Here is a 12,086-nt window from a genome sequence, read left to right on the forward strand (position 1 = left end):
ATGCCACAAGCATCGTTTGTGCAAGCCATCACTGCTTCCCTAAATACATCCCATTCCTCCCCCACTCCCCTTACGTCATTTGTTCTCACCTTTTTCAATTCTGCACTCAATCTCTCCTGGTATTTCCTCACGCAAGTCTCCTTTACAAGCTCCTAAAAATGTATTGAACTATTTATGATTTATCTTCCCAAAAATGCTTAAACAAACAACACATCAACTTCAGGACCTTTGGGGGGTAAAGAAGAATATTGTGAAGGCTTGGCAAACGTTTGGCTATTGTTCTTGCAACAGCATTTCTCCTCCCATCACTGGAATCACTGTCGCTAGACTCTATGGACGAACATTGTTGTAATCTGAAAAAAAAAAAAAAAAGGGAAAACGAAAAATGGATTAACAATTTCCTTTTTCTAAAACACTAAATAAAAGTAGAGGCCTAAAAACAACTGCTCCATATATCAGACTTACAGTTTCTGCAAAAAACCTTGTCTACCTCCCCCATAAATTTTCAAAGGCAATGCCAATCTTAAACATAATTTCTAATCCATCTCTCCTTTGGCCTTGATTACCATCTGTAGACATGGGGACATGGAACTGTCAAGGTTCCTGAGGTATTCTAGGTCCATGTTTTGGGTCCAAAAGATCTTGATCTCCTGGAAGAGGTGAGGCACTGAAGAGGTGGTGCAAGAAGCAGCCAACTGATTGTGCTTCTGAGCATCCAGTGCAGATAGAAATCTCACATGTACCCATATTTTCTAGCTTACAGGCAAGGTTTCGGGCTTTCTCCTCCTTAGAAAGGTAAGAGTCAACCATCCTAAAGCACAGGTGCAAGACATACTGTGCTCTAAAGCTAAATTCCCAAAATGAAGTGACAGCCTGGAAGAGTACAGGGAGAACAATGTTCCCTCAAGAAAGGCTGGGGCACAAAAATGCTGGTTGCTGGTGCTCACAGCATCAAAACACTAGTATCTGCGACCAGACATAAGATGATTTCACCCTAATAGCATCATATGTTTGTAACCACAATAAAAGTTGACCGTGCATTGTGTCTGAAAGTATCTGGAGACAGAAAATATTTTTTGCTGACACTGTACATTTCTAAACTCTTATAGAAATGAATCTTTAAGGTTTCACACACTGGAAAAAACTAATGGTATGGCACTGTGGCAGATTGAACTGATAAACTATAGAAGCTGTTGTATGAGTTTGCAAGAATGTGTAAAAAGAGAAAGGTGAGAGGTAAATGTGAATAAAAGCAAGGTTATTCGGTATAAAAGTGAGAAGAGAAAAGTTATTTAGAGGGTGAGACTGAACAGAAAGAACTTGTAGGAAGTGGCAGATTCAAGTAAGAAGCTACAGATGTTGGTGACTGAGTTAGCAAGAGTATGTGAAAGGTGAAAGAAGGAAGTTAGGAAGTAAATGTGAACTATAACAAGGTTAATATGTTTAGCAGGGTTGAGTGACGGTAGTTGGAGTGTGAATTTGAATGAAGAAAACTTTCAGGAAGTGAAGTAAAAATTTTATATACCTGGGAGTGGGCATGGCAGTAAATGGAACCATGGAAGCAGAAGTGAATCATAGGGTGGGTGAGACGGTGAATGTTCTCAGAGCGCTGAAGAATGTATGGAAGAGAGAACATCATTTGGGAAGGCAAAAATAAGTATGTTTGAAAGAATAGTAGTCCCAACAATATCATATGGATACAGGTATGGGATATAGATGAGTCTGTTTAAAAGAGGGTATATGTAGTGGAAATGAAATATTGAGGACAATATGTGGTGCGAGTTCATTTTATCAAGCAGAGGTTTTTGAAAAAGAGGAGACAATGTCGGGAAGAGAGCGGTGAGAGTAAGTGAGCTTGGAAAGGAAACTTGTGCGAAGAAATATCAAGAGAGATTGAGTGTATGGCAAAAGGTGAAAGCAAATGAAGTGAAGGGAGTGAGAGAAGAATGGGAGGTATCTAAGGAAGCAGTGATGGCATGTGTCATGAGAAAGGTGGGAGGTGAGCAGGTTAGAAAGGGTAGTGAGTGGTGGGACGAAGAAGTAAAGTTTTTCATGAAAGAGAAAAGAGAGGTGTTTGGGTGGTAATTACAAGGAAGTGCAAATGATTGGGAGATGCATAAGAGAAAGCAGCAGCAGGTCAAGAGGAAGGTGCAGGGATTGAAAAAGAAGGCAAATGAGAGTTGGAGTAAGAGAGCACCAATAAACTTTACGGAGAATAAAAAGATGTTTTGGAAGGAGGTAAATAATGTGCAAAAGACAAGAAAACAAATGGGGACATCGGTGAAGGGGACGTAAGGAGAAGTGATAACAGGTAGGGATGGAGTGAGTATTATAAAGGACTGTTCAATGTGTTTGATGATAGAGTGGCAGATGTATAGTGCTTGGGGTTGGGTGAGATGTAAAGTGAGAGAGTCATAGAGGGTGGTTTGGTGAAGAAAAAAGTGGTAATGAACGCCTTGCGGAAGATGAAATCCAGCACGGCAGCAGGAGCGGATGATATTGCAGTTGAATTTGTTAGGAAAGGGGGTTACTGTTTTGTTGATTGGTTGGTAAGGATATTCGATGTAAGTATGAATCATGAAGAACCTGAGGATTGGTAGAAAGCATGTATAGTGCCAAAGTATAAATGCAAAGGGAATAAACGTGTGTGTTCAAACTACAGAGGCATCAGTTTATTCAGTATACCTGGAATACTGTATGGGAAGGTAATGACTGAGAAGGTGAAGGCATGTACATAGCATCAGATAGGGGAGGGGCAGTGTGGTTTCAGAACTGGTAGAGGATGTGTGGATCTGGGGTTTGCTTTGAAGACTAAAAGTGAGAAACACTTAGAAAAACAGATGGATTTGTATGTGGCATTTATGGATCTGGAGAAGCCAAATGACAGGGTTGGTAGAAATGTTCTGTGGAAGATCCAAAGAAATTATGGTGTGGGAAGTAAGCTACAAGAAGAGGTGAAAAGTTTTTATCAAGGGTGTACGGCATGTGTACGAGTACAAAGAGAGGAGAGTGAATGGTTTCCAGAGGTCAGTTGGTTGGTCTCCGACAAGATCGTGTCATGTCACCAAGGTTATTTAATTTGCTGATGGATGAGATGGTGGGGGAGGTAAATGCAAGAAGTTTGGAGAGAGGGGTAAAATGCATTCTGTTGGGGATGAAAGGGCCTGGGAAGTGAGTCAGATGTTTGCTGACGATATAGCACAGGTGGCTGATTTGGGTAAGTTTGGAAGTGTGTAAAAGGAGAAAGTTGAGAGTAAATGTGAATAAAAGATAGGTTATTCAGGTTTACCCTTGTTGTTGCAGCTGATTTTGTTGAAGATGATGATGATGATTATGTTGTTGTTGTTGCTGTTGTTGTTGTTGTGGTTGTTGTTGTTGTTGCTGTTGTTGTTGCTGCTGCTGCTGCAGTTGCTGCTGCTGCAGTTGCTGCTGCTGCAGTTGCTGCTGCTGCTGTTGTTGTTGCTGCTGCTGCTGCAGTGGTGGCGGTGGTGGGGTTTGTTGTAGCGTTCGGGCGGCAAGAAGCGTAAGCAAAATATTGATCACATGGGATAGTGAGGACTCATTCCGTTCTTCATGGAGGAGGAGATCCAACATTTTATTTATAGTTTCTTCACTAAAAGAAAAAGAAAAAGACCTCATTGGCACACCTTTATCTTAAATAAAGGGAAAAAAAATCTGCAATACAAGACTTCTACTCACTAATTAGATCACATCTAAATTTCAAGGATTATCCACAAATGTTTTTGCAAATTATCATGAGAGGATAAAACATATAATCTTTACATGTCACTTTTAACATATTCATATCACACAATAACAACCATTAAAACAAAAGTAGACAAAGGACTTCTATTTTCATTTTTCATTCTTCCACAGACATATCTTTAGTCTAAGAATTTTTGGAATTTTTTTGTGACACCAAGTATACCATTCATAACCTTAAACATTCTACCACACCTAAGCAAAAGAATGCATATACATTATCTGAGCAATTTGTCAGATGTACATGTTTTATATTGTGGTCAATTTTAGAGTAAAGGAAACAAACGTCTGTTGTTTAGTGTTGATATTTGGGAGCAAAAAAAAGTTATTTGTTCTCTTATTCTTCATACATATTCATCATTTCCCACACTAACGAGGTAGCATCAAGAACAAATGACTGAGCCCCAGAGGGCAAAATCCTCAATTGGCCCTCTTCTTTGTTCCTTCCCTTGGAAAGTAAAACAGGAGGAGAGGATTTCTAGCCCCCTACTCCCACCCCTTTTAGTCACTTTCTGCGACACTCAGGGAAGACATGGATAGCGTTCTTTCTCCCTTACCCCAAGGGTTAATTTGTTCATATATTCATGTATATAAAGATATGTCTGTGTTAATATGTGAACATGTAAAAACATGTATAATAAGTAAAGATTATATAATATGAATTAAAACATATTCTAAAGTATTTATAGTGAAATAAAAACTTGAAAAAAATCATGAAGTGTAATGTAATTAGGCATACACAGAATGAAATCATGCTGGGGGAAAAAATAATTATCATATACTTGTATGGCAAGCATCATCCACATCACCAGAATAGGACCTCCCTTAATCACTCAGCACTCTCCGACACCAAAACAGGAAATGTTTGCTAATCATAAGCATATTTTCTTTAAGTTTAATGTACACATATTCTACAAAATATTTTTTTCCACACACAGGGATGAATAAGGGAGGAAATCTATTCTTTAAATGATCAAATGTGCAATAATTTTCACTATTTACAAATACTGTCAATATTTCAATATTGTAGGAAAATAATCAAATGACGCATGGGGTAGCGACAGCCAATCTTCCTGCATTTCATAAGACGCATAAAGAGGGAAAGGGGTCAAAGGTTAAAGGTGGAAAGGTTACACACAGAGAGAATGACGGAATACAAAAGACAATTACAAAGCTTTGCAGTACAAGGAGAGTTGGAAGTATCACAATGATCAATCTTCAAATGCATGGTCTCCTAACAGAAATATGGAAAGCAAAAGCTACATAGTTTACAGATACAGAAGGTTGCAGAAAGGAGATTAAAGGAAAATCAATAGGGAGGAGAGGAGCTGATTCCAATATGGGTAAGAGGGAGATGGAGGAAAAGCTGTACTCCATAATGAAGGAAATAAGATCCCTCTAGATTTGGAATATCCAATCAGAAGAAATATAAATGCAGTATGTATACAGTGCTGCCAGCTTTAAGGAAGAAGATTTGGTGATATTCACTACGTAAGGTTTGCAAGATAAAGTGGAGCATATGGTTATGCCTTAGATGTTTATCATTTAAAAATCATACTAACATAAATTTCAACTCACCCCTCAAGAGTCAACAGAAGCGGGTTAGTTTGTGGGTGGCCATCATTACTGACATCTCGACAAGAAGCACTAATTTCACAAAGAATATTGTCGGCACTTGAGTGTTCATCTGGGTCAGCCTCCGGAGATAACCGCTCTACTAGTCGCTCTACTAGCTGACACTCATTCAACCACTGGATTTTAAAGAAATAAATGGTTTTGAAATACAAATACAGTGAAAGTAATAATTACAACTAATACAACATGCAGCACAAATACTATGAAAGTATGAATGGAAGTCTCTGTTATTGGAATTAATGGGGGTTGAAGAGTACTGAATATAAAGTTGTAAAGGAAAGTGAAGAGGAGGGTATATATGAAAGTAAAATAATAATCTATTATCATAGAAGAAAAGTAAAAGTTGGGGAGACCTGTGTATGGATGCAGAGTGTATTACAGAAATCTGGGAAAACATTAGTTATACAGGATGAATCTTGTACCAATGGAAAACATACTTAAAGAACTGATTCAAAATTATGGTTAAAGAGATGTATTTATTGATACATTATGACTGGAGGTAGGGGGAGAGAGGAAAAATTACAGGGGAGAGGAGGACAATACAAAGGAAGAAGTAATGAGCAAAAAAAAACTCTTATGAATGAAAAAAAAATGGATATAAATGGACTGGTACCGTATAAGATGGGGACGAGTGGAGGAGAGAGCCAAGGCATGGATTTATATGTTTTTATAACCAAGGAAAAGTGGTCAGGCTGAGTAAGGCTGTAACTGTTACACTATAAAGAAGAAAATAAGTGAAAGTGACTGAAAGAATTAGGAAGGAATTAGTCTTCTGAGAATAACACACAAGGACTATGGCAGAAGTGACTGATCATGTTAAAAAGTATTACTGAACATGACTGGCTGAAGTCAGCAACTGTTACACTATAAAAAGGAAAAGTAAGTGAAAGTGGGTGAAAGAATTACAAAGGAATGAGTCTTCTACAAATAACACGCAAGGAGTATGGTAGAACAGCAACTGATCATGTTAAAAGGTATTAATGAACCCCTTGTTACTGAAAAACAGGATGAGTTTAGGAGGCACTGTTGTGTACTCCAGATTTCTACACTTTGACAAGCAGGAGAAAGATTCTACATAAATAAGAAGAGGTGCATGAAACAAATACACATTTACAAGACATATTCATTTATCTATTTATAACTATCCCAATACCACTTCTATGAAAATTCTTGTATTACTAACAACCATTCTAAAGGCTCCTACAGCTCAAGGCTCCTTTAGTTCCAGTAGCAGGAAAATGCAGACTCCTTTGGAGTGAAAAGTTCTTTGACAAGAATGGACTTCCAAAGATAAGGCCACACCAAAGGTGACTTTTCACATGCAGTGTAACCTCAAGCAGGCAGATTCCAGCAACATTCATTTATTTATCTGTGTATGTGGTGCTACCACGCTAATGTGGGAAATGGCAATCATGTAAAATAAATATAACAATAACAAATATACATATGCAAGAATGTGCATGATGTATAAGTATGATCCATGGTCTGGCGTGATGGCCAGGGACAGCTCAAGGCTGCACTCCATGTGATAGCAGGGATATGCGAGATCCTTTCAAGATACCATACACTTACTACAAGATTTCTCTGCACTTTCTACACAGCCACACAAACAGCACCAAACTCATGACCTACTGTCCCAACCAATGAATGTGGCCAGCTTCCTAAGTGCTGCAAAAGGGACTCCTCAGGTAGGAAGGAAAGGTAAAGTATATGTAAGAGATCAGGTATTAGTGAAGGGTGATATAAATATGAAAATGAGTAAGGTGGCAGATGAGGGCATGAAAAGATGTGCGTGTAAGAGTGTATTCAGGAGGTGAATAGAAATGGTGAGCAGCTTGTGGTGTTGTGAGCTGAAAAAGGATTAGTAACTAGGAATACCTAGTTTAAATAAGGGATACACATAAGTAAACATGGGTAAATAGAAGGGATGGTACAAAGTCATTACTGGATGACATATAATAAACTGATAGGCATGCAGAAGAGACTCCTGGATGCTCATGTAGTGAGAAGGGCAGCTGGAGGAATGTCTGATTTATAAGATTCATATGAGGTTTTTGGAAGAGAAAATAATATGAGAAGGGTGGTGAAAGTGAGCTTGAACAGAAGACATGTGAAGAAATAACAGGAGAGAAGGAGTGCAGAATGGCAACATATGAGACCAAATGAAGTCAGGGGAGTGACTGAGAAATGGGAGGTATTTAAGGAAGCAGTCTTAGCTTGTATAAGACAAACATGTGACATGTGGAAGGTGGGAAGAGGGTAGGTAAGAAAAGGTCATAAATGGTGAAATGACAAAATAAAGTTGCAGGAGAAAGAAAAAAGATAGGTGTATGGGCGATACTTACATGGAAGGAGTGCGAATGATTGGGAGATGTACAAAAGAAAACAGCAGTAGGTCAAGAGGAAGGTGCAGGGGCTGAAAAGAAGAGAATTGAGAGTTGGGGTGAGTGAGTATCAGCAAACTTCAGAGATAATAAGATGTTTCGGAAGAAGGCAAACAGTGTGAAAAAACAAGAGAATACATGGAAAAATCAGAAAAGGGGGAAAACAAGGAAGGTCTGTTGGGTTGTCTGTCTTTAAAGGTGGTTCTTGGCTCAATGAATTCAGTTTTTCTAGACTCTAACTCACCTCTTGGCAGTCATCTGTAAAAAAAAATGTTCTCTGTTTTTAGGGAGCCAATGGAGATCATGTCTTCAATTTACATTTTGCACAGGAGTAATAGAATTTAGGATTGTTTCTCTTTTCATCAGTGACTCTTTCCTCTCATCTTCTGTACTTCTTAAGACATTTTAAGATTAGTCTTCATCCACTAGCTCATTTGGAAGGTTTCCTTTCCTTTGCTGTTAAAAAACTGGGATTTTACAGGTTTCAATTTTTTTTTCACTTGTACAGTACTCATCTTCCTCTTTCTACCAACTTCCTACTGTGCTTTCTTTTCATTGGTATATCTGTTACATGTTTAGAGTACCACAGTGGTCATGTCTTTAACACACTCCTCCTCTGATTTGGTACTGAGCATTTAATAGTGTGCCGCAGGCACATCATTAATCTGATCTTTCCAATTTGTCTGATTCCTGTAAACACTAAAACTGTTGGATACAATGCCATGCCTATGTGTGTTTTGCCCCAGTGGTTTAACAACCAAACTTGTTTTCACTTCATTTAGGATGTGATTAGAATACAGGGGTGTTTGAGATGGTGATGTCCCATATAAGGCCCACATGATTTGTAAAAATCCAAGTCCAGAGTATTATTTCATGACTGGTTTCTTCATTTGCTGACCAAGGGAGACCTTGTCAAATTATCTTAACAACCCTCTTTTTGCAGCTGTTTGTCCGAGCATCTGCCATTATTGGAAGTTTCAGAAACAATGTTGTTTCCTGCATGTCTCTATTCCATATGGGGTAGGTTGAAGCCCCTATGACAAGCATATCTGGGACTGGTTTCTGAGGAGGCAAAGGATTCTATCTTTCTTACTTGTTCCAAAAATTCTTGTGGCCTTGAATCTGGTATCTATAAATCAATACAATGACCAGGTTATGGTTTTCAACCTGGAGAAGTGTTTCAGCTACATTATTTGAAGAGTTCAAGAACTATTACAAGAATATCTGTTATATACAGATATTTCAGAACATATTTCCATACTACTGAACCTATAACTAACTGCTCCAATCCTCGTCAAATATGTCTAAATGAAATTTACATGCTGAAGGACAAAGCTCTCAAAATCACCAATACCCAGTAAATAGCTCTGGTAAGTATTATCAGCAATCCATTCAAAACTAGTATGTAAGACTAACATGTAAGACATTCTTACTTCATATCATATGATCAGCTATTTCTAATTACCAATTTGTATGCTACAAGGAAATTATACACTCATGGGACCCCATCTTTTTACCGTTTTCTCCTATTGTACAACTTATATTCATGCATACTGTCTACTTTAACAAAGTCTTCAGTCATTCATCAACCACTCTCATACTATACATACAGTATTTCATACATTTTCTAAAAATTCCTCCTTAATGATTTTGGGGTAAAATTCAAAGAACCTCTCACCACAAAGCTCTGGTTCCTGGCTAATGTACCCCATATCCCATTCTATGTTACTATACAAATTCTTATCATTATCAAGTTTCTCTGTTCCCCTTTGTCATTGTTATACCTGTTCCTTGCTTTCTTATAACTTGCAAATGTTTGCTGACCACTGCAAATCACAAAGCTTCTTTGCTTTTTGACAACTTTGTTATAGCACTCTTTCCACTTTCTTACCATTCTCTCCATATCTGAGGATAAATATATTCATGTTCCTACCTCTTCATTGTAAATTTTACAGAACCTCTCACTGCAAAACCCTAATTTCTGGCAACTGAAACCTGTATTCCAATGTTACCATAAAAATTAATTAAGTTTATGTAGCATCCACCATCATGTCTACTCTTTAAATCTTATCACATAGATAAACTTGACCATGACAAGATAAATTTTTCCAATTAGTGTATCTTAAAAATATTCTAAATATCCATGCTAATATTTGTATTGATAAGCTCTAGCAATGGTGGTGTACCATATCCTTTTATCTTAACTGTGTTCATTAGCATGTTGGTAAAGAAAATTTTCCTCTGTACACTAAAATCATGTCTCCATGAATTTCTATCACTATGAGAAGCCAAATTCCCTCACTCCATCTCTTTACAAATGAAATTCCCATCAATACTTCACTATCTCTGAGAAGTGTGCGTTCTACTGCTTCATGTAACATCCTGAAAGTTCCTTCATGGCAAACTCCTTCATTGTTATCACCATATTTATTCTGGATCACTAAAATTCTTTGGAAGATTAAATAGAACCTACACCACAAAGTACTCCCTCCCTACAGTTAGTCCTCTGATTATGTACTGTCTGAATGGGCTATCTTCAACAGTTTCATGAAACTTAAAGATTTTGTTTATTAAGAGGGTCAATCTTCCCCTTCCTATCACTTGTCCCTCTTGGCAAAACAAATGAGATCGCATCTCTTTAGTAAGCTTTGTTTCCACAATTCCAATAATACTAAGTGCATTTTCTCTAATTTTTCTTTTCCTTTCATATATATTCACCATTTCCTGCATCAGCCAGGTAGCATCAAGAACAGAGAGCTGAGCCTTAGAGGAATTATCCTCACTTATCCCCCTCCTCTGTTCCTTCTTTTGGAAAATCATAAATGGGAGGGGAGGATTTCCAGACCCCCCCACTCCCATCCAGCACCCCTCTCCCATTTTCTCTAATACAATCCCTAAATTCCTTTTATCATTTCCTAGAAATCCATCAGCATATGTATACATTATATATTAGTCTGACATTACCATCACCTAATATTCTGGACCTGACTGTAATGCTTGTAGAGATGTTCTGTTCTCTTGCCTTGTTTGCATTATCCTACTTTTTGCCAATGAACTGTCTTCTTTGCTTTTCTCCTACTCTTCCCTTGGTTTGCCATGCTCACTGAATACCCCACTGAATTCCACTTTGTTTTTAATTTTTCTCTGGCCTACCTACAGCATATCTTGGCTAGGTGACTCCAAAGCAAATGTAACCATACCAGGATAAGCTTTTATTTATTTATATATCTATTCATTTTGCTTTGTCGCTGTCTCCCGCATTAGCGAGGTAGCGCCAGGAAACAGATGAAAGAATGGCCCAACCCACCCACATACACATGTATATACAAACACGTCCACATCCGCAAATATACATACCTATACATCTCAATGTATACATATAAACTTTTGTCTTGATAATAACCATCAGTGAAGCACGTTCTTAACCATTTACTATTTGCTATATTCCCATTTCCATTTTTGTCTTCAAACAAATTCCTAAGGAAACATTTTAGTTTTCACACTGAATTCCACTGTCAGTGCCTCTTAAACTTTGGTTATTATACAACCAAATACTATAACCTATCTGTTTGTCATGCAACACCACACATATATCTCTCTTGTCACACACTCACTGACTATCAATGAGTTGTTTACCTGTATACATGTAAACATGTGCAAATACATACATTCACATTTAAATATGTATTGTACACTCAATACAGCATAAACTATATGCCCCAAACCATACTGTAAAGGGTTTAATATATACAATTAGCCTAGCCATTAAGATAATATAAAAGAATGACAGAAAGAGATGTTTGAGAAGTCATAAACAGAAACAAACTCCAAATACACAACAAAATAAAGCTGCATGAATAACATGGGCTACACGCCAAGATAGGACATATAATAAACATAATAAAAACACTGATAAAGTTTTTATCTTGAAATCTTGTGGCAGGCCACTATGCAGTACAGTATGGCATAAGTAGTACAAATGTATCTTACAAAAGACTATCCTTCCTTTTGAAAACAGTTCTTCTCCCACAACAGTTTTCATATTGGGGCCCAGGAACTAACCAGTGATTCTGAAGGTCTGCAAAATTCAAGAATTAGGTACAGTAAAAAAACCTGTTATCTGACCCTAGTGGGGCACAGAGTGGTTGAATATGTGAATAAATCAGGAACCTACACTGTTTTACCTGTTACTATTACCATAAAACACAATGTAATGTATGAATTACATTTATCATGAAAACAATCGCCAGTGAGGGATAATACAACCACTCAAGGAAAACAAACAAATCTAAACAACAAATTCAG

The 12,086-nt window shown here is 37.6% G+C and overlaps 1 protein-coding gene across 11 annotated transcripts in view; it reads right to left on the bottom strand.

Annotated features, from left to right (window-relative positions):
- The window catches only part of LOC139747243 (serine/threonine-protein phosphatase 6 regulatory subunit 3-like), an 89,222-nt gene that overhangs the window by 45,300 nt on the left and 31,836 nt on the right, over nucleotides 1-12,086 (bottom strand). For all 11 annotated transcript variants that reach the window (XM_071659302.1, XM_071659306.1, XM_071659307.1 and 8 more), the window contains exons 7-9: nucleotides 5,341-5,513; nucleotides 3,290-3,613; nucleotides 227-353 (exon numbers count right to left, since the gene is read on the bottom strand). In XM_071659302.1, coding sequence (XP_071515403.1) covers nucleotides 227-353; nucleotides 3,290-3,613; nucleotides 5,341-5,513 — 624 coding nt within the window. The remainder of the gene's footprint in view (nucleotides 1-226; nucleotides 354-3,289; nucleotides 3,614-5,340; nucleotides 5,514-12,086) is intronic.

Source organism: Panulirus ornatus, chromosome 68, assembly GCF_036320965.1.
Source record: "Panulirus ornatus isolate Po-2019 chromosome 68, ASM3632096v1, whole genome shotgun sequence".
Lineage (NCBI taxonomy): Eukaryota > Metazoa > Arthropoda > Malacostraca > Decapoda > Palinuridae > Panulirus > Panulirus ornatus.